Source organism: Anopheles funestus, chromosome 2RL (genome assembly GCF_943734845.2).
Source record: "Anopheles funestus chromosome 2RL, idAnoFuneDA-416_04, whole genome shotgun sequence".
NCBI classification, from domain to species: domain Eukaryota; kingdom Metazoa; phylum Arthropoda; class Insecta; order Diptera; family Culicidae; genus Anopheles; species Anopheles funestus.
The window spans coordinates 2,051,340-2,075,267 of NC_064598.1; the positions used below are offsets into that span (position 1 = coordinate 2,051,340).

At 42.9% G+C, this 23,928-nt stretch overlaps 2 protein-coding genes across 2 annotated transcripts in view; both read right to left on the minus strand.

The window, feature by feature from the left end:
- LOC125760698 (microtubule-associated protein futsch) overlaps nt 1-23,257 on the minus strand; it is a 43,690-nt gene extending 20,433 nt beyond the window's left edge. The window contains exons 1-2 of the mRNA XM_049421071.1: nt 21,172-23,257; nt 7,012-7,110 (exon numbers count right to left, since the gene is read on the minus strand). Coding sequence (XP_049277028.1) covers nt 7,012-7,110; nt 21,172-21,397 — 325 coding nt within the window. The 5' untranslated portion in view covers nt 21,398-23,257. The remainder of the gene's footprint in view (nt 1-7,011; nt 7,111-21,171) is intronic.
- Nucleotides 416-1,091, minus strand: LOC125760723 (uncharacterized). The gene is made up of 2 exons (XM_049421126.1): nt 946-1,091; nt 416-887 (listed from the first exon to the last, which is right to left on the minus strand). The coding sequence occupies exons 1-2, from the start codon at nt 992-994 to the stop codon at nt 508-510; spliced, it is 429 nt and encodes a 142-aa protein (XP_049277083.1). The 5' UTR covers nt 995-1,091; the 3' UTR covers nt 416-507.
- Nucleotides 23,258-23,928: the final 671 nt, after the last annotated feature.

Consider the following 23,928-nt stretch of genomic DNA (forward strand, 5'->3'; position numbering starts at 1 on the left):
CATTTTGTGTACAAAAACCGTACAATCACTGCACAGTGGATCGTTGCGCTTTTTGTTATGCTGAAACAAGACCCTATATCCGCCACTATTCCGCACCCGATGGCCGATGGCTTTGAGGTATGTTTTGGCCATTATTTTGCTCGTGTCCAGTCTTTTTCGCTAACAATGCAAAAAGTGATATTGTACCAAATGTGTGCCTGTGTAATCAATTCTTATTATGATGTTTTTATACCTAGTTAATGTCTTTCGCTCGTCGTGACCTAATGGCTGTAGCAAAATTTTGGATAAAATGACGAAAATAACTCCAATTTGTGAAACAGATTTGACATGAAATTTCAAAATTCATTTTTACTAATTTTTCCATCATTCTGGTTGTGATATATCAAGCGAATTTCCGTTTCAATTGCGTAGTATCTAATGAAATTAAAATAATTTTTATTTTTTTTATTAGTCGATGAAATATTCTTCAAAATGTCCCTTGATTTGATCACAACCTAAACACAAACACTACACCACAGGGACACTTTGCACGCGCAACAATAAACCAACGGTTAACAAGAGTAAAGCGGCCGTCAACCCTTCCTGTTCAGGGCCCTTGTTGCACAGGTTCTCGGTGCATACTTTACAGACGTCTACGGTACCGCCGACCGTTTCCGATGTAAGCAATGCGCAAAATTCTGTCTCCGACATTTTAGGAACGCACGTTTTGATGAAACTTTTCCCGTTCGGACTACTGCCACTTCCCATGCCGCAAGCAAATGTTCCATTCAATTCGGGAATCCATGGAAGGTCAGGTTTCAGTGTGTCACAATCCACCTTGGTGGCTTTGCTGTCACAATCAGCGAAACTCACATAGCTTAAGCATGCATAGCACTGAAAGGATAGTGCTGAAATAGTTATATAAATTGTAAGCCGTTCACTTTACTGTATAAGTGTACTGTTTACCTTGTTCAATGTACAATAATAGCAAAGCAAAAATGACTCGTTTCGCCATGATGTTAGTTTGTGAAGTATAAATAACAACTAAAGTAGCAAAAAACTCCAAACAGCTTTTTATATCGACGCTTATCTCGTGTAGCTATCTCTCTTTCTTCTTTCTTTTCAAGATGAGTATTTTAAACACTCAACATACACACCTTACTGCGCGATAAGCTTTCACAGTATTGTTTGTTTGTTGTGCAAAGAACATTTTTATGCACGCCAATAAGAGGAACAATTCTTAAAGTTAACATTCTACAACAGAGTCTACAGCCAATGGACTCGCGACGTAGTTAGAAATTAAGTTAACACAAAAAGTTCAGCTCCTTCGTTGCTCTTCTTATAAAACAGATTGAATTATGTGTTCTTCTTTATACAATGCGTTCAAAGAAGCATGCACTTTCGGACATTTTCATTCGTTTGGATTTTTCTTTAGCGAAACCCTTCCAAAAAAAGGACAACGTTAGATTTTTACAAGCACCGAATGTAGATAGGATGAAGACCCGCCAAAAAAGGGTCTGAACGTGCCACGGAAAGAATCGCTTAAGCACGTGCTCTGTGCTCTGTTTGCGGTGAAATTCATTTAAAAACACACCCCCCAAAATAAACCAAAGCTCCAAAGGTGAATAGAGACATTGATGAACACGATTACTTGAAGTTTAAACATTGTATATGTTTGATCCAAATATTGCCTCAAAAAAAAAGGAAAGACCGGTGAAATTAAATATTTGACCTCAGAATTTCACCAAAGGAACTCTTCACAAAAGTCACCGAAACTTGTGTTGATGGCGAAATAAAAATGATATCACTGTATCAACTTTCAAGGTGTACGTTTTTAATTAAATTTTGAACATTTTTAAAAAGCTGAAGAATCGTTGTGTTTCATCAAAGTGGCATGACTATAATTGCATTGACCGGTGTTGAACATTTTCCACCTTTTATTTTGAATTGATTTTTCACCAACAAAATCTCCTCTGAACACTTTCTTTATCGATCAGTTTACCTCACGATTGATTGCTTGTCGTAGTTTTATTTTCACGATTTGTATTTCCTCTTAAAACATTGTCTTGCTAATTAAGATTGACATTACAGTGTATGCTCCCAAGCAAATCGGCAGTAGGGACGTTTTCACTTCTCTTGGAGCACCAGAAGGTGTCGTTATCTCCACACTTGGGGTACTGGACGATACATCAGGTTTTACCGTAGTAGTTGTCGTGGTGGTAGACAGTGGAGTGGTTGTGGTGGTTGTTGCAGGTGCTAAGGTGGTTGTTGTATTTTGCCCATTTACCACTGTGAAAACGAAGCACATCGTGACCAGGCTCAGAAGAATTTTCAACATTTTTTTAAATGTTCTTCTTGTCCGTAAGACTCCTAACTGTGACTGCACCAGTAAAACGGTGGTTAACTACTAGCTGATGCTTTGGGCATATGCTGACTTATTTATATGCATCATGTTGGTGCGTTCACTGATTGATAAGTAAATCAATTCGGACCACTAAACCACTTGAATAATCACTTGACGTTATGTGTGGTATGGCTTACATATCTGCAGACATATATAATTTAATGATGCTATCCTCCTCTCATTTGTTACTGCTCACTGAAGAAGTAACAAGTAACCGTGCCAGGGTTAGTTCTATTTCATCGCCTCTAAGGGTGCCCTTAAGGCAGGAAGACCCATACCGGTCTTACCTGGAAGGGTACAATTTACCGTACATAATCTTTTTTTATTAAATCAGAGCCCTTTTTCATACGTAAGTGCGTTTTGTGTAGATTAGTTCATCAAGGGCCCAGGTTGTTCCTTGTGAATCACAAAGCAGCAGTTATGCAGTGGCTTTCGGTGCGTGTGTGGGTTGGGTTGGGTTGGCTATGCTGAGAAAAATACATTACCCTGATGAGTGTCCATTAAACCTCTCAACCTTCAACCTTCAACGCAGAAAGGAATTATTTCCATGGAGGAAATTGATTGGCTTTAAAAATCCTCAACAACTTGCTTAACTTTCGGCTGTTTCAGTGGAAATAGTAGCGAATTATTAACTCCGAAATGTTTTTGTCTCTCTGTGAGCATCAAATGCTCACAACTTTGCTTTCACAACACCATTCCTTTGGGAAAAGTAATGTTGCAATGATTCCGATTCCAACGATTGCCAATCAAATACAATTCCGGGTAAACTTTTGCCTTCCATTTCAATCAATATCGGCGGTAAAAGTTTCTGAAAATACTTTTCTGTCCCGCAAGAATGCCATCTAATAGATGTGAATAAAACACAAAAAACAGAAATAGAACTCATTTTCGGTTCTATCGGTATTGCAAATCCAGTGGCCCAAAAATGGATGAAGAAACTCTTTGCTAGATCTTTCGGATCGGACGCAGCTGGAGAGCGCAATGCAGGAAACCGGAAATTACGCCACCAACCGAAGACCATGCGTCTCCACCGATGTGCCAGTTTTGTTTGATTTTTCCTTCTCGTTCCCGCGCTCATTTAGAGCGCTTTCTGCTGCAATGTCTATCAGCGATTATATTGCTTCTTTCACGGTAGTTGGCCCGGTTCATGTCATTGGTACACACGTACGGTTGGGTATACGATAATTTATCGCCCTGAAGGTCCAAAGGTGGTCCCACCACCGAAGACACAGTACCGGAACCTCCCTTATCCTGCCGACATTGATAAACGACAGGAGAGCAACGATAGGAGAGATACCGAATCAATTCATTTGCCTCGGGGTTGCCACCCACAGCCAGCGATCGCATAAACTCCTCGTCGCATGTCTGGGTAAGAAAATATTCCACCACGACAACATTCGGATCGGTTCCGATTCGGCTGAAACGAGGCTTTTTCGTGCGTGCGATACTTTGTACGGGACTTGGCTAAACAGCACATAAATTAGTTTCGTTACGAAGGAAATCGATCGGGCAGGATACGATTTCCTATTGCAGATTAATGGAATTACTGTCGCACGCGTGCGGCATACGTGCCCCGTCACTGGAAAGGATGTAAGATCGGGACAGATTTTGGTTTCAGGCAGGCGAATGGAATTATAATCCCCCCTCGCTTAGGTTGATCAATTCAATTCCCTTCGTCAGTTTTCAAATCAATCAATTAGGTTCCATTGTGATGTTTTTTTCGTAGACGAAAGGAGTGTTATCATGCGACATCAGATTCACATCAGTTTAATCGCAAATGTTTTTTTATTCATTTTCTTTTTTACGTTTCTTTCAAGGCTCTCTATCAGAATGGATTTAGTACAAGTGAGCAAAGAGAAAGATTTTCTGTTGAACACTTGTAAAAATAATTTCCCCTTTTTTTGTTCGCTTTTCCGGCCAACCTACATAAAAGTGGGTAGAACTTTGCAATCAAATAAAAATGACGCACGTTCGAAGGGGCCGCCTTCTCGGGGGCATTGAATCTTGACTTTTGCCGTGTAGCGCACGGCATAGAAGCTGGTGCTCTCAATGTTGAGCATTTTTATTTTCGACCCTTTTACAAAGCTATTCATGGGGTAAAATGGGAGCAAAAATTTCCACTCTATGAAAAACCGAGACCTTAACGAGACCACCCCGGTCTCTCCGTTTATGTACGCAAACAAAAGACACCATAGGTATATCGTTTTGTCGCACAAGGTTGTGGTTTATGCCCTTCGTTAACATGTACGATGGCAACATGTATCGTATGCCTTTGTGGTGGTTGAGTGTGGGTCTAATACAATGCAAAAAATAAACCTTTGCTCATACTGTTTCGTGTGTTATGGTTTGTTCTTTTCACACAAAAATAACTTACATTTATCACAGAGATGACATGGGTTATACCATAGCAAATTCTTCGATGTATTCGAAAGGAAAGCAATTATTTTTTGGTAATTTTTTTTTTTTTACAAAAAAAATTCTTGTTACTGTTTTATTGTTTTCACAATGTTTTCACCATCTTGGATGGAACGTATGTACCAATTTGTACGTCCCACAAAACGCACATACATACCAATTTCCAATCAACAAAACACAAATAAACCAACCATCTGACGTCTTTTCATTGGTCCGAAAACAAGCAATTGCCATTTTGAAAGCATTCAAAAACTCGTTCGAAAGCAAATCGAACTTCGTAATCTGGCATTGTCATGCTTGTCCCTACGTGGACGCGACCAATCACATTCGCGTTGTGGACAATCGGGACAACTAGCATCGAATGCTATGACCGATCGATTCTTTCGCCGCAGCGCAGCGGCAATGGTTCAAAGCTGTCAATTTGGCGTTGTATTTCATTCGCTGGATGCGGGAAAGGATGGGTTAAATTGCATTTCTTGTGAATCTCAACGAGTACACTCACCTTCCCCCAGGGTTCTCGACCAACCCCCCCGGTCATTCTGCTGGAAGTGCAAAAGCTCCCCAGACCAAGGACATAAAGGCAAAAGTTGAACAGTATGATGATGATACTGATGGTGCAAATGGTGCTGCAACCGGCTGCTGACGCCTTTACAATGCACCTGCACGATTTGCAGGTCTATTTATAGTGCACATGTCATCGATTTTTAACCAACGCTGATTTCTTACCACCCCACCAATGCATTTGATGTAACTGGATGCACTGGAAGCTGTGCTCGTGGTAGCTAAAATAGGATTAGCACCGGATTACCACACAAAATCGCATGTTATGCAGTAGATAAAACGCTTTCGCCAATGAGATGTAACAGAAAAGTCATTTTTGCGAATATTCAATTTAATTTAATTCGTAACATTTAATTGTACGTGTACAGCATAAAACACATATTCCGTAAAATTACTGTACGTCTTGATGTTTTGAACAATTAATAATTTACAAAAGCTTTCACAAAGCGAAATGGTCGATTTTTATTGCATGTGTCACGGTTTGTATATACGCTCTCCTCTTGCTAATGCATTCTCTATGACCTTCTTAAGGTCGCAGTAAATTTTTCCGCACCCAAAAAAAAAGGGTGGAGCCACTACGCAAGGTAGAAGGTGGAAAAATTCGATTTGGTTTTCAGCCTGGAAAATAAACAGCAGATAAACTTATCTCATTCTCGACGTGACCGTTCATGAGAGACCGTTCATAAAAAATGTACAGTGCCGAAAACCATTCCGCTTGACCTTTGTTTACGTCTTGAAAGGTCATCAGAGGGGGAAAAAACAAGCGTCTTAACAAAATCTTGTTCTTGTATTATTTCTGAGAATCTTTTGAAAACAACGACATGAAAACAATCCCGTCAGAAATTGTCAAAAGGCGGCGAACGCTCTTGTCTTCAAAATGTGTATCTTGTTGTGTTATGCCTCAGGATGTCAAGTTTTGAAGGCGGAAAATGATGTTTTCTTGTTGAAGAAAATATTTTACGATTGTAATACTGTTTTTGGGCAAGTTTCATGAAAGTTCTGAAAAGTTTGTTATGCTACCGCAAAACACGTTGTCATGCTGGACATTTTACATTTTAATGAAAGCTCTTGATACTTCCTTGTTTAGACATTTTTCATTACGCAATGTAATATTGATATCATAGTTTTTAATTTCAACCACTCCGGATGGCAATGAAAATTAATTTCTTACAGAAAGTTTCCACAAGGAAAGCGCCCAGTCACACCCGTTTTGTAGAAGGGATAAGCCTTCAAAACCAATAAACTTTATCAAACGGTCGTTACTCATTACCATAAACGGTCGCAACATACTTGGTGAAAGCCTCACGTTGGAACTTTTGCGTTCGTTTCGGCACCGTCCTTGTGAAGACATGCCGACAACCGCGGCCCACTCAGGCGTTACTTCACCCATCGAACGCGGCCTGTTAGTGGCGGTCCGGGTAATGAATTACATCTGCTTCGTAACATTTAATTTACATTTGACCTTGTTGTGTTTTAGTATCGGCAACAGTAGACCGAATATTGGTAGCAGTTAATTAATTGACGTTAGGTTAAAAATTGATCAGGGAAAGGTTGGAATAAAGCTAATATTTTAACGATGCGAATGTACATTGAGTCAGTGGCTTACAATGTGTTGTTTGATAAGGAAAGGGTTTTTAGCTGCATCCACTTACCATGCTTGCCTTCCTCGCCTTCCAATGCCTGCAACGTGATAGTATGCAGTTCCTCCTCCAAGTCGACATGGCAATCGACAACATCCCATGAAAGGAAGCCTGTGGATGTGAAAAATGGAAACGTTAAGAATTTGTTAGTACGGGGGAAAATATGTTATCTTTGTTTGTTTGTACTGTTTTCTTTACCGACTTCATGTGTGGCAACAATATATTGTATATTTTTAAATATTTTTCATCTTGATTACAAAAAGTCTTCTGAGCTCAGCTGAGTTCGGTGTGCAATATTTTGAAAATATGTTACCCCCCGAAGTTCAACTGCAACTTTTGTATGTTTTTCCACTTTTCTGCTGCTCCCAAAATATTTGCTTTACTACGCCAACAAGCTACTAGTATGCGATGCTTCACACGATCATGAATCCATACTCGATCGACGGTGTACTCAAGAAAAGGCACGGTGTAGAAAATTGTTGATAAATTTTACTTGCATAAGCAGATTGTTGCGACTGGCAACACCCTTGACCGTCGTCTGAAGCCGCTTTTCTCACCAAAGGCACGTAGTGCCATGAGCTCTTGCTGCTTGCTGCAAGTGAAGTTGGGCTGAATTTGGATTTGCTCCGCAGCTCAGTCGCATAGCGGTGTTTTTGCCGACAAGTCAAAGATGGCATTTTCTAGTGATAGATTTTTCTTGAAGGTTGCCGTTACGCTCGTTACCGTATCAGTGGCAATTGAAGTACAAAAACATGGTTTGTTGAATAGCGTTTTTTTTTGTTCCAAGCTTGTCGTTCCATCATGAGAAGATTTTGTTCTCAATTTGTAGGCGCTGATGCACTAAGATGCCATCATTGTGGTTGGGACACGTGCGGTTCACACGAGGAGCTTGTTGAGTGCAATCTCGAACGCGTCAACCAAGTTCACGGACATCTGCAGCGGCTTGCGAATTTAACGCAGTACACCCAAGTTCCCAGCCTTGGCGAGTTTGCGTGCTTCGAGCTGCAGCTTACAAACGCATACGGGAACCGGTCGGGCACCGTCAAGAGTTGCACCATCCAGTCGGCCAAAATGTGTGATTTGACCGACTGGAAATCGGTGAAGGTGGTAGGCTGCAGCACGTGCAACGATCGAGACTTCTGCAACGGATTCAACACACCGCTGCCGGCAACTGTTGATAAAGGGGCCGGATTCTCCTTTTCCCTGTACAGACAATCATCGGCGGCTATCCGCACGCATCAGACAAAATTATGGTGTTCTGCACTAACGGTTCTGGTGGTGACGTTTTTCTTTCGATTTCCGTCAAATGGAGTTTGAATGCTGACGTCATATTATTTTTACACACCATTTGTACCTTTATATCTTGCTGAATCTCGTTGCGATTCGCTGGAATTATAGCGAATAAATTAATGTTTGATTGGGTTCTACTTCTTCGTTGCAACATTATTAGCAACACCGTAGTGACAGGGCTTTTTTCAGATGGCAAACATAACCGATAGAACAATCAATGTGGGGATGGTTTAAAACACCTTTGCCTGTCGTCTAACGGCCACCCATCCCCTTGATGTAATCAATAAAATTAATTATTCTGTCCATCACGAATAAACGTCATTCTACCTTGAGATGTGCTGTATCTCAGCGCTTCGTCCTGTCGCTTAGCGTTTCGGTGACTTCAATTTTCCAAAGTAATCTCATTTCGTGAAGCATAATTAATGAGAGTGGCTAGAGAATTATGTAGCCTACAGCCGGATACGTTTCCGAGCTCGGAAGTTTCCAGTAACAGCAAGTCGAGCTTAAATCGTTCTTCCATTTAACCGGGAACATTTAATCACGTAGCACAGCGGCACTCGCCAAGCAAAGCGCCCAAAAGGTACTGATGATCCTACGCGTTTGGAAAATATTTTCGTCAACACTCAGGGCAATTAATTAGTACATTTTACTGTCGTGTTTTTTGAGCATTTTTTTAGTATTTGCAACTTTTTTGTCTAAAATTGTTTGAAGATTAAGGTTGAGATTATGGCAACGGAACGGAATTCCCCCAAAAAAACCGTGTCCAGAATGAAATCGGCTCGTTATAAACACAAATCACGCAAATCGGACGTGTCTTTATGATTTCATAATCGTCCCATCGGCTAATCCATCGGGTGTATGTCCCCTTTGTGGCGTTGTTCTAGCGAGCAAACATTGAGCTTTGGAGCGACAATTCGATTCACTCACTTCGGTTGCAGCAAGAGAAAGCATAACTGAAAAAACTCGAAGGTCATACGAATGACATCACTCGCATGACGTGGAACGGACTCCGATGAAAGAAACTACACGAAGCGCGGCGATGATGCCAGTGTCTATTCCAAGCCAATGCTCGTATACGTATGTGATTTTTTTTTGTTTCATATTGAGTATATTGGCTCACAGGTGTAAAAAGAAGACAGTGGGGGGTTTTTTTATCACAACGAACCAGAACACTTCAGACAAAGTGGAACGAGTATTTAATGGTCCATATGAATGACCTGTCGAGGCTCAGGAAGACGTAGAATCGGTTGAACCTGGATATGGTTAATCGAGGAAGGAAATTGTAAATTATAACTGAAGTAGTTTGCGACTTTATTGCTGCTCACTGAAATAAACAAGCGATAGAAAAGGGATTTCTTGAAAAGTGATTAATCAGTGATAAGAAAATCCTAGTGATAAAACTAGACGCTTTGATTCTTTTCCAAGGTTCTTATCCAAGGTTTCACTGATAGGAAAGATTCACTCTTTGTAAAGTTTGTGACAAGATTTTTTTCTCAGTTTGAACTATGCCATAACTAGCTTAGTTTGAAATGATTTTTACAACCATCACAACCATTTTTATGGGAAATCTCATATTTGGTAATTGCAACCGGATTGTAGTTTTCATTATTAGGCGTCATACCCTGACCACTCTCAATTGCACTTCCATCTGAGATTTGCGTAATGGCACTTGAGGGTGTTTTGTATGACATTGCATTCCATGTCAGTATACTCAAGGGTCGCCGGCCGCTGGATGGTTCAAATGACGGTCGTGTACCACATATGTTATCATGATTAGCATTCTACCTTTTGCTGCTGCAAATGGGTATTTTCTGCTTCGTTTTTCACACAACACTGGGCGCGGTTTGCAGTGACTCTGGCATCGTTTATCATAAGTTGCTGACTCGTGCACTTGTGCATGCCTGTGATAAGCAAGCCGTGTGATCATTTGCGCAAGTTTTATGCAGACATTGTACGATGAAAGGATGTTCACATTTCCCAAATACCCTTATCCGTAACACCGTGTGTTGTGGCACCGTTTCCGGAAATTAATCATAGCGTCTGTCAGGGACAGATCGTCTGACCATCGTCATGGATGTTTTCCAACATAACGCAGATACCTATAACAACAGCAAGAAACCTTTAGAAAGCCCCGTATGTACTTCGAAGCATGGTGCTGGAGGGTAGATTTTATTTTTTAACTGCGTAACTACAAAATCCTACATTTATTAAGTGATATACTGAAGCTCTTAATCATAGAAAAGGGACCATTGCTAGTTTTTCCCAAATCCTTCTGAACTAAATTATAAATCATAAATTTTAAAATGCTCACCCAGGCCACCCGCTGTTGTTTTATATCAAGGGAAACCTTAAAATAATTAAAACTGACTCATTCATTTGAAGTGCAATAAAACTACCCTATTTCATTTCCATAAAAAAAGAGGTTAAGGGTGAAAAACTTCGGTTTTCCCGCACTCTTTCTTCTTGCTTTCGTCCATCGACAGTTTTCCGGTCACGCAATCATTGATATATGGATGATTAATGCCTTGTTGATGGGAGGGTTGAATTTCAGTTTTCGGAGTTCGGTTTTTGACAATCAGCAAACTGCTCATTTTCACTGTTTTCCGAAACATAAGTGGATGTGGGTATGAGTTCTGGATTACAAACAGCTTGGAGTGAATGGATGTATGAAAGGGACAACATTAACGTGGGTGTAGCAGAACGTGACTATGTATGATGTAAATTTAATTGTTTCGAACCACTGCTATGGACTGTGGTCGTTGTGAAATTGGTATTTCATAACGTTTGTGTAATAAAATCATTTAATTTGGATAGCACCCGTACGGTTCTCGTACGTAGAAATAGAAATACAGTAATATACATACTACAGAATATAAGAAATGCATCACAAGTTTGTATGTGTAATGTTAATAAACTTTGCAATAAGGTGTTTGACACCCCTGTAAGGATTCATGTTCAACTGAGGTGGATTGACCCTAAGGATTTATTTTTATTGCGTCGTTAAGCACTTTGCACCGTTGATTCAACTGGCTCTTTGTATCGTTTTCAAACACTTTGGAATCATAATTATAAGCACACCGATCGGAAGTCCTACAAGGAGTGGCAGTACCGTCTTCAACTCGCTGTCGAAGTCTTCTGGACGTCTGGCATTCGTAATAACGGGTGAAAATCAGTCAACTGTGAAATAGGATAAATTTCAAGCTCAAAAGCGCTTCTTTTCATCAGCTCACCGATTGCACAATCACCCACTCGTTGATCCGGGGAAGAAAAGCAAAAAAAAGGGTTTTGCCAAGTTGCCAGAATGAGGCAATTGCAAAACGCCCGCGAGACCTAAAGCGTGTGGCTTGGGGCTTGTCTAAGGGTGGGGTTCCATTCCATCCACACAAAAGCAGGTTCATGGTGCGGCTGATATAACGGCAGGCAGTAGTAGGTTCTAAATCCTGCCTCAAAGTGAGAACGCGTGCGACCAATACGCACTTGGTGGTTTTGTGGCCTTCTGTTCAGCGGGAAATTCGAGATTCCTTCGTGCGTGTACGGTTGTACGCGCAGCAGGGCATACGAAACGCGTCTGATGAAGCCGCTGAGCCGAGCCAATGAAAGCTCATTATTCTTTCCGTTAATTAGATTAGCAATAAGAAGCACGAATGCGAAACCTTCCGTTGTTCCCTTTTATCGCCCATCTCTGCCTCGCGGCCCGCAGCAAAACGCAGCGGAAGGCTTATTTCATTTACCTCGGGATTACGATTTTCTTTTTTATTTTGCCTTTCAACTCAACCACAAATCGACTCGGTGTGGGTTGGCATGTTTACAGAACGTATTTTTCATTTCCAGACATCGTGGCGCACAAGTACCGATCGAATTTTCTTGTGAACGCTGAACGCTATTATGGAAGCTTTGGTGGGGTTTGATTGGAAAACAGGCCAATATCCACCAATATGGAATCCGCTTTTTCCCGAGCGGAATGTCTTTCTTACGCGTGAAGTGAACATATTTTTTGAGTAGGATAAATAACTTACTTATTCGACGGAGGACGGATTCTATTGTGTTTTGAGTGTTTATTTGTCTAAAACTGTCAATAGAGAATGTCCACGCCAGCTTCCAAGGCGCACGGACGAATATCTACGCACAGTACGCAATCAGGTAATCGATATCCTGCGGTGGAATAAACGAACGATCCGCCGTAACGAATCCAGCAGACGCAATTACGTAAAAGGCGGCTGCGTAACGGTGACGACTCACACGTCGCATACCAAAAATCCTACCATCCATCAAAGTTTCCTCCAATTTCGATCGTTTGTCGAAATATGGGACACACAAATTCATCATCACCATTTCCTCCAACCACCGAACCGTTGATGGCCTATGGCGCCGGATTCAATAACGAATGTCAAGCCGCGACACATAATCTCCGCAGGACGGCTTCGACCTTTTCCGAAGTCAAGAGGGCATTGCAATGGTACATCGAGTTGAAAAGCTTGCCGATTCAATATTGGTTTGGTTTTTGAAGGGGGTGGGTTTATTGAACTCCGAACTGAAAACTAACTTTTCTGCAACTTTTCCAACGCGGTTTAGTGCACGTTTAGTTGAAGGAGTCCGGCAAGGGTGATAAATTGCGTAAAACTGTCATGTTACGGTTATGATGGAAAATATTTTTAAGGGTTTTTCCCCCCTGTGTGTGAAAAAATTTTCCTCTATAACAACCGGGAAACTTGTTTTTTTTTTTTATTCTGCTCAATATTTCATGTTTGCTTGGTGCTGTAAATAAATTGCTTACTATTCCATTTCATTTCTCCCGTAGGCAAAACGGACGGATGGAAAGGCTAAAACAAAATTTCCACCTTTTCTTGCAAGTCACCATTAAATAAATCGATCAACGTTTGGTTAGATTGTTTGTGGGGGTGTGGGAGTAAAACACGCACACACACACACACATAGCTTTTCCCAAATGCATGGCGCAAAATGGCAAACAGAATGATAATGTAGTTTTATCAATATTTCAGTCGAAATTTATGAACTTTTATGCAATTCCCCTACCCACACACATCAGCACTGACAAGTGACAAGATTGCTCCAACAGGCGGCATCTTGAGCAGAAAGGGGCGTCGAAGACTTGGCACTTGCCGTGCGTGGCGTGACGCAAATCGCCTAGCGCCTTGGCGTAACGTTTTCGTCCTTCGGTGCGGTCACCGTTGCCGTTTCTCCTGGGTGTGTTTGTTTTGATTTCACTACGAACGAACCCCATCAATGTCACTGGAAGAAAGGCGATGCGATACGTAGAATTGTTTATGCTGCCTTTAGGGTTGGTTTTTTAAAATCGTTGCGTAATATGCGCAACCACTCAAAAAATGCTATCATCGTTTATATCGACGGCCCGGTAGCAAACAACTCATTTTAAAGTGGTTCCAGATTTTAAGTCTTTAATTAACTTCCCCGAGTGGTATTTTATTTCTCTACCTCGCGTGTTTCGCTCTCTCCAAGGCCATTAAATGTCATCATTTTGTGAATTTTTAAGCCTAGTTATTTCAATCAGTAGAAAGCACGGGTTGGCACCCATTACGGTTCGTGGTTTTATACGGGTTTGCAGATTCATCGTTTGAGATTAGAGCTTTTGCAGCACATAGAACGAAAAAAAAATCTCCCTAACCTCACCGTGCCCAACTTTCGGTTATGGGTTTGGTGCGTGGTTTTGTGCGTGATTGTGGATGGTTGTGATTCTAATTAGAATTTCACCACAAAATCTCGGTGCCGTGGATGAAGCGGCACTAAGGTTGTGGTGCGCCTTTGTCAATAGCTGGCATCTACTGGCGAAATTTGTGCTTCTCTTTCGCGCAAAACATGAAGCTGCCGAACGACGTTCGATGCCTTGTCGGTGTGCGGAAGAATGATGGAAATGATAAAATATAAACTCCACTGGCAGGCATCATGCTGGGGCATAAAAGTATGATGAAAATCATCGGCAGCCACAGTATCGCGATAGAGTCGTGGATGCCAAGTACACCCGGCACTCCGTAAACAAATGTTGATGACATAATTTACCACTAGAGCGTACGGTGCAAGGCAACGATCGGCAACTGGCAAAAGATGCGAACTACCGCAATATTTCCACACAAGAAATTTATTCCACAGCTGGCAACACTGTATCGCGAAACAGGGCAATATGGTTTTGCGAAAAAAATGACGTTTCTTTCCTTAACTTATTGTGACAAAATAAAATTAAACCATCAGAAGACGGCGCATTTGGTGTACCATTTCCAAACTCATCAATTATGACCTCCAGCAAGAAGAACTCTAACCAATGATATTGGAAAACAATTACCTCACCGTACTTTCGACTTTCGACTACCGCTCGTTTTTGGGGTTGGAGGTGAGAAGGTTAAAGAAAATAGAAGCTTACAACCGCAGCTACAAGTTACCTTGGGCCCTTTTTTGGATAACATGTCTCGGGTTCCTGACAACCGTCCATGACGCAGACAACTTGACATGCCTAACTCCACCCGCGTAACACGACACGCTTCTTCAGTGTTCCGACTCGTTGTCTTAGCATCCATTTTTGGGGGGGGATTCCAAACACAAAGTCAAATCCAAAGGAAATCGATATCCAACGTCTAGATGGCCTTTTTTCCGGTGGTACCCTTTTCGGTGTTTTTTTGGCGTTCATGTTTTTGGGGTGAGTTTTATTTTTGGGTTTTCTTTCCGCCTCCTGGTAGCCATGGGCCCTTTGTAGCTTTCCTTAAAAGCCTCAGAAAGATGTTTATTATTTATGTCTACTCTAACAGTCCAACCCACATACAGTCTACTAAGCAATTCCCTGGGATGATCGGGACTTTCGTACGGGTGAACGCAGTGAATCTGCAAAAATGTTTTCCGGTTCTGAATTCGCGTGTCGGTAGAATAACTCTTCACTAGATTGCAAATAACGGTGAAAAATGAGGGTTTTTCTGAAATGTTTAATAACCGTACCGCATGTTGGAATGTTTGCCCACTATGAGTTAATTCCGTTTCAGAACCAGTGTACAGGAAGTTGGAATAAAATCGTGTTGAACAAGAAAAAAAAGCTCCAAAGAATGACCTGTGCATGTCAAAGCAATCGATTCGTTGCAGTCTCCGCTGCAGCTTAATTTACTCACGGCATTATTGTGTAAATAATGCTAAGCTATTGCTTATAAATTATGACCTCATTGCTGTTCAATTATCGAAAAAGGCTGCGAAACGCTACACACAAATGCTGCTTAAAATTCCTCAATAAAAAATAAAAACATGAACAGAATCGCGAAGCTCGTTAGTTATGAAAATTTCATTGCAAACAGGCATCCAGTCACTCGCATCCGCCACGAGTCGGTTGCTGGGGCGGAACAAAGTTTTTCACAAATCAAATTATGCGGCCATTTTTACATTTTATCAGCCCGAAATCGATCCGAGTGCGCTCATCAAACATTTCGTGCTCACCACTTTGTTGTCGATCTGTGATCACATTCACGTCAGCATAATTGATGAATCTGACCGTACGTACGGGAAACAACCGCACAAAAGGATCCCCAACAAAATCACATCCACAAAGCTTCCGAATCTTGTCACATTCCACCTGCTTCTGCTCCTGGGAACTGGACGGTATTGGACGTGTTTGAAAGGAAATAAGTTTCGGGACTCGTGGAACTGTAATTATTCTGGCACGCTATAAAGCCATTGTACGCGAGGGCCCTGCCAAGGGCACGACATAAAATGTGTGCTTTTAAATATAACTTTACTCACGTAGGTCGTTTTTTTTTGGGGAAGACAGAACAAAAAAATACAGCACACGCGCTGCTCCACTGGCTTACACAGGCCCTGTGAGGCTGTCATGAATTTTAAATGAACACTAGAAACCATTTTTTTTTTCTTCATTTCAGTGTTCCTACAGTATAATGGCTGGTAAGCAGGATACTCCGCATCGGAGGACCTGCTGTACTTACACGTCGTGCCAATGTTGGAATTTTTGTTACCTGGCACACAAAACAAGCCATAATGGGGTTCGGGTTCTTCTCGAGATATGAAGTCTAATTTCCCAGTTTCACATCGGTAGTTGTGTGTGTGTGTGTGTGTGTGTGCCTTAACGAACTTCCCCACAGGGAGTCCCCCGCAGGTTGTGGCTGTACCGGCCTCCATTTTACTCACCCGAATCGGGCAGAAAAATGAGGTCTAAAGCATTTATCGCGATTTGCTCGTTCCGGCTGGTGCCAGCTGGTCGAGCCCTTCGACCGGCTTCCGACTGATTGCATGTCTAATTCATCGTTTTGATCGTTTTATGATTATACTCTCCGCATTCTTTTCAAAGGAAAGCTTGAGTGGGGAGCTTTTTTTTTTTGGTCGGGTAATAAGATGTGAAAAGAACCAATCTTCCGTTTCGTTATAGGAGCATAAAAATCTTTGAACCATTTTTTTCTTCCCCCATATCTTCGAGATACATTTGCAAAGCCTTAGTTTGCCAGCCAGTCTAGGTTATTTTTCTTAATCCTCAATATTTGCTGAAACTTGCTCCCTCGCGTAAAGCTTGAAAGTCACCAAGGATTCCTGGAAAAGCTCTAAGAAGTACAGGTAAATCTGAAGAAACTCCACCATCAGCCGTCCTCAACCGATCTGGGCCCGATACAAAAAAAAAACGAGTGCGGGAAAACAGCATTGTGATGCGTTTGCGCACAAACATCTGCCCGCATTCGATTTGACCCGGTGGCTAGCGGTGGCACGGCGGAATTGGACGAAGGGATTGCCACAGGATCGAGGTTTGCTAGCCGGGTGGTTTGCTTTTGGGAATCTTTCGCCAAAGTTACGGGCCGGGTTCGCTCTTGGATCGTAGCCAGACGGGCTGTGGATGCTTTCGACCCGAAACGAACGGCTACACTCGAGCAAAATCCCCTCCGTCACTAGGTCGTGGGATATTGGAGGCATATCAAGGCATTGAATAGAAAAGAAAAACAGCTTAAGAGCGAAGTGTGGTCATAAAAATTTTGCTACAGCTAGCCATTTTTTTTGTAGTATACGCCTCGTTTTCCCTATCAACCACAAGCCCGAGTTTTTGTTGCCGTTCTGGTGTGGAACCGAACAGATTTCGGTTCCACTTAGTCTGGCTGGCAAGTGATTGCACTTAATGAGCAGTATGGGCACTTATTTTACAGATCGGACCGAGTGGTCCAAGCGGTGGTCCATCTCCATGGTGGGCTGTACCTAACCGTGTAAGGATGTTTGCATCAAGTGTCGTTTTCATCCTTCAAACGACATCAAACGATGTTCCGTGGGCAATGTCTCCACGGGATCGCTCTTTTCCATCACTTTTCGCACACTCACACATGAGATACAATCTCATTACCGAAATGATGACGCAATTTCCACGAAAGTGGAAAACATATTTCACGGTTCGGTTTTTCACATCGAGTGAAATAAAACGAACGATGTAGAAATGAATTTCCCTCCGTTCGAGCACACGTACGGATAAGCACCACTAATGCCTATTTTCATGTTTGACAAACATCTCTCGTTCGAAGCTTTCAGGCCACTAACCTAGAACACTAGGCACACGCCAAACGGAACCGAATGCATGGCGCAAAAACGGGTGGGCAAAATGGAGTTAAAAACAGTTTTACGATTGCTAGCGATGTAAATCAAACACCATAAAGGATCTGCAGGATTTTGCCGGTACAAAAGGGAAGGAAGACAACAACAACAAAAAATAGTTACCCAGTTTTGCTACTTCTGCGCCTTCACATTTACGTTCCCGATTCGCAACCCTTTCGTAACAACATTTTAGAATTTCTGAACAAGCGCACAAACTTTGAAGCGTAAGCCTTAAGGGCTTAAAAAGGGTTTTTGGGCCAGTTTTCAAAGGCCAAACGATACTAAGCATTTCCGTGCCCCAAAACAGTGCAATTCATAAATTATCGCGTTTTCCTTTCCTTGTCTCCTTCTTCACACTCACCGTTCGATTGGCCTGGTTTTTTTTTTGGGAGCATTGTTCATGGTTTTCTTTCATGTTTTTTTGTTGTTGTTTGCTTTGCACAAAAACTGCCTTGCATGTCACACGCAAAACGCATCCACATAGCGGATTGCACCGACCAACTGAGCAACGAATTCGTCGCGGCACCCCAGCAACGATATTGTTATTAGCTGTGGAGCTGTGTGACACACGAAAACGGCAATGCGTATAATCGACCCGATATGTTGTGGCAGCTCTGGGCAAAGTTCGAAAATAGAACTGCCAGGATATGGCGCTTATCGATTCGATGCTTTCCAACGCCGAGTAACACCCTGCCGGGAGCTTTGAAGAAAAATGGTTCGCACGTGTGCTGCTCCTCCGTGTGAATGGTCGAGAGCCTAGCCCTATTGTACGTTTCTTCTTTATCTTGGGATGGTTCACACGTCTTTGTACGACCTCGAGACAGCATCATGGGCATTGGGAGGCACTGTGTGCTGTTCAAGATTACTTCTCGTTGCTTGCTCGCAGATCCCATCAAATCCTGGCCGCTCGAGAGCGACACTCGTTTTGTCATCGGAAATAACAAACCACCTCAGTGGCATACAAAGTAGGATCGGCAGCAAAAGGGAGCAAGAGGGAGCAAAAAAAGGAAAACGAAAACCCCCATTGGCTTGCTCAAGAAACACCGCTCAAGCGGAAGATGAAACACTTTGTTGGAGTCTCGTTTTCTCGTTGTCGTTAAAGGACATTCAAAAGAGGAGGAAGGCTTTACCGCGTGTAGTAACAAATGCTACGAAGCCTTCCGTCGCGGTGTAAGAAAAACAGTTCTGAAATTACACACCGGATGCTTATGTTTTCTTGTGCCCATTTTCCGGCACTGTCGATGCGTTTGGGTGCAAATGTTTGAAGCAGGTCCCTTTCTGGCTAATAAACAAAAAAAACCTTACAGCTACACAAAATTGATTACTGTGGCCGTTCTTTTGCAACCCTTTTGGAAGTATACGAACGAATAAATGCAAAATCGTCCAGCACCTGTGTGTCTGCTTTTCAAGTTGTGCGTCACAAACTACTGGTGTGCAGCAGTTTGAGTGGTAAATAACGACTAGCAACACCTTACAATTTGTACACTTCAGAACAGATGCCTATTGTGCGGTGTCCTGGCCAACATAATACATTGTCAAAGCAACCGAGTCGGGCTCGTTTGAAACCGCTAGAAAATATGATACTCTTTTTAAACTCTAGCACCGCGCTCAACTCGCTCTATGGACAAGGAAACACCCACCCAGTCCAATGATCCTAATGACGTTCATTTCCATGTTAACACTTCTACGTTAGTCCCTTTCCCAAGGAGCAATAGAAAAAGAAATGGATGAGCTGGGCACGCTTAAGGCTACCGTTTAACGCGCACCCTTATCGGCTGGAATGAAGTGAAATGGAAATTTATATTTTCTCCCTACCAACCGAAAATGACGTAAATGCCTTTTTTCATAGAACATCCTTCGTCAGACTCGTTTCGGGTCGAACAGGGGGCCGTATTTTGCGCACGATGATTACACCGGTCTAGCTTGTGGCATTCCATTCCATTTTCTGGCATCCTGGAATGTTCCGGCCTATTTATATTACGAAACGAGACGAGTTTCACTTAACACACTCTCACTCCTAATCCCACCAAAAAGCTCTCCGTTTGCCGGCGTGTGTGTGTGTTTGGAAGGATAATATTTACTTGTCAGATGTTTAATGGTTGGTGCGGCAAACATGAGACGTCGAAATACAAAGCCGGCAGCGCAATGGAAAGCTTTGCCACAAGCTTGCTTGTGCTGTCATAAATCATATTGGTATAAAATTTTACCATTTGATTGATATTGGTTCGCTACGTGTTTGGCCTATGTGTGTGTGTGTGTGGGGAAATTAATCTTAACGCCATTACAGGAAAAAGGTGTCGATAAATGTTGCCCAACAATACTGTCACTTTATTTACGCTTAGCACGCTATTGTGTGCGTGTAATACTTCAGGGGTAGAAGCCATAATCTTGAAGAAGAAAAAAAGGTCTTAGAAGCAAACAAATAAATGCCTAATTTATTCGCAACCTTGCAGTAATCTTAATTTGCTACTCCGGAACCTTCCTTTGCAAAGTTTTTCGATCCAATCAAGGGGAATATATTTTTTTCGTAAAAATCCTTCTCACTTTTGCTCTTTTGGTGTACCGCTAATATTGATCATTTTGTACCTAAGCTCCATTACAAGAAATCCTTCCGAGGGGCTTGGCCCAGAAGAAAAATTTCATTATACTTTCGGTTTTATCCAAACCCGGGACAGTCGGAGTCGGGGTTTTCCTGAACCAAGATACGCCGGCACCGTTTCCAGACACCCGGCATCAGCTAATATTTGTCTACGCTTTTATCGTCACGACATCCTCCTGACAGTGGGGGCCCCGAAAGGCAAAAAGGGGGAGAAGCTCGTGAGGAGGCACGTAAATGGATCGTCCATTCCGCGACAAAGCAATCGGCATAATAGAAGACCCCGGTGCCGTACCGGACTATAGGCCTAACGAATGCTTGTAATGGAGTCGCAGGTCGGTAATGCCGTTTATGTGCCCTTGTTAGGAGGACAAACGGAACGGAAAACATGGTAAACGCGCCTAGGGATGATGTAATTAATTGCTAACGATCGTAGAACGGCGCTTTTTTTCGGTCAGCGTCAATGACGATGGTGGATTATCTTTTTTTTCCTCCTGCCCCCTTTTGGTTTACGACCCGACAATGGCTAATAAGACAACGTGTGTCCCTTTTCCGGTCACTTTCCGTTGTGCCACACACACGCCAAAGTCGCATGACGTAATCGTTTGTCATAAACAAACGATTCGTTGTCGTACTTCCACCATTTTACATTCGCCCCAAAGCTTGGAAATGGTTGCAATGGAAATAGGAATAAAACCTACCTTTGATTAGCCGTTGGAGAATGATATCCTTATGGTCCTGCGAGTGTGGCTCACCGATGACGATCAACAGATAGCACCCGGTAAGCGGACTCGGCGGACCGACACCAATCATACTCGGCGGTCCATCGGAACCTGCCCCGATGTCGATGCTGCTACCACCCTGATGCTCATCCCCCCCATTCACCGCGATGGGCACCATCTGACCCTGCTCCTGCTCCTGCTCCATGTTGACTCTTGCTTTTCCGGTGTTTTTCCCCCCTTTTACTCAGTGAAGTTCACTCGAAGAAGTTGAAGCTTATTGCGGGCAGGCAGTCAATAGACGACGAGCGTATCGTACGAGCCTGTTTTTTGCGCAGCTTCTCGCAATAGGTCACTTTCAGGATATCGGGTCAGTCACTTGAATGGTGAGAGTACGCAGTAACTTACGGAAAAGTGTTTTTTTTGTTGCTCGTTTGCCACCAATTTGCCTGCGGTTCCTTATCAACTGAGAACAGTAACTGTTGGAGCGCTGTTGGGGTTTGTTTCCAGCCGTGGGCAGTAGACACTTAGATACTTTCCAACAGTAGAGATTAGTGGTGGTGGTGGTCGGATATTTCAGTTCTCTATGGTAAGAGGGAACACAACCCGTAACTGCGTGTCCTGTCTATGCACTTTATCGCTCACGACTAACACAGTGACACCGAGTCGAGTCCACTAGCCTTGTTTCAGAATTCGTGGAAACCGAAACCACTATTCACCCCTTCAGTCCAGTGCGTGAAAGGGAAATCCTTTCGGGGTCGGAGTCGAACAAACTTTCAATACTCACAACTCGCTCTCGCTCGCGGTTGGAAAACTCGGAGAGAGAGAGAGAGCGCGTGTACGATTTTCCCGTCTACGCTCGAAAGTTTTCCACGGTCTGTCACAACCACACCAACGCACTATAGGGAAAGCACGAACACGATGACACTCACACCAACTCACCTACTTGATCGATCCTGCCAAAGCCAGGAAGATGTGTCGGATTTATTTTCGCAAACACTGCCTTTCCTCGAGCAATCTTTTGCTCTATTTTTTGGGGGATATTTTTCTAACACGCAACCGCAATTCACACCGTTTTGTTCACCTCCTGCTAGCTTAGCTCTCTAATCCTAGGTTATGTAGCTGTTTTATTGAAATAATCCTAACATTACGTTCGTTCCTCGTATCAGTTACAAACCCCTGCCACTGCCGAGAGAGCAAAAGCTTCGAAAGTCCAACGATTGTTTTTTGGTGTAGCGTACAAATGACTATTTGCCACGGGAAAACACGATCAATGACTTGAATGAAGATAGCATCGGATGCCTGCTACTGGGGGGGTTTGTCTTTACGCTAATGTGTAATCTGTCTCTGACTGTGGCTGTAGAACGAATATGGTAACGTAACAGTTGCTTTCTTCGCGTTTGCTGTGAGTATGTATAACTACTAAATGTACATGAAAAAGCCTTCTTGGTATTCTCCCTTCACTCTCTCTCTCGGACGAGCCTTTTCCGACGACGGAAAATCGACGATGACACACACACGCACGAACACTGCACGAATGAGAAACACTGGAACAGTTTTCCCCTTTTTTGCGGACTTTAATACGTGGAGAAAGGGTCTTTTCTTTTGGGGTCAATTTTCCGGACTTTTCGTGTCGTAAGGATTTGCAATAGATTTTTCAATTTTTATATCTGTTCTGGCTGATCTCTCTCTTCTGTCTTCTGTCTTGGGTCAAACGGGGTTTTTCGCACTTGGGAGGTTGGTCTTACTTTCGCAGCCCACTCTGATCACAACTGATTTTCGCAAGGTTCGTTTTTATCCTTCCGTACCAACACTGATGGCCTTTCACTTCCGTTTTGTAGTCAGCTTGATCTTTTCTTTTCCTTAAAGTTGTTTCGAATCTGTTAAGTTGCTTGTTACTTGGTTTTTGGTGTAAATCTGTACCGTTTGCCCTGGAGAGATCACTTTTATTTGACCGGCATTTACTGAGTGTTAGCCAAGTCACCTGCGCGTTGCTGCGAAAACGAATTCAGTATGACAGACACGACTGACGACAGGCCGCTTCTGGCTGCTGCTGCTGCTGCTGGTAACCGCTTTTGGGGTTTCTCGTGCACTTCGGATTCTCCGGCTCGTGCGCTCCGCAAAATTTCGTGTGTCATGCGAGCGGAAGAAAATCGTCCGGTAGCGGAAAAGCAGCAAAGAAACAACAAAAGAGAGCGCCGGAACAGACGGCAAAACGGCTGGGACCGGAACCGTGATGTGGTGTTACGGCGTGTTGGGACGCCCGATCGCGCATGCCTCGATTCGATTTTCGTGCGCTACCGGTTGCCATGTGTTGGTGTTTCTGGAAGCGCCATGGATGCGTATACCGCTCCCATGCTCATTTGTGTGGGGTCTTTTTGGGAGGATGCTTTCTCTTCGGCGATGACGAACTGACGACGTCGACAGCAGTTTTGTTTCTCTTGGTTCTTCTTTGGGCCATCAATGCTCAAGGTTTTTGAGTCTCTCGTCCAAACGGTTCCATGCATTCCGTTCAAATGTTGTCTTTGATTAGAAATTTTCGTACAATGAGAAACTGGAAAAACGCGAAGAGCATAACACGCGAGAGCATTCCAAGAGCGATGGTTGGAACCATTCATTGCTTCCATCTGTTTTTCCGATCACATTCCTTCTTTTCGATTCTCCGAACAGTCCTCTCTGCACAAGTCTCTTAGTCATTATGGCGTATAGTTTTTGCATTGTGCAAACAAAACCAAAAAA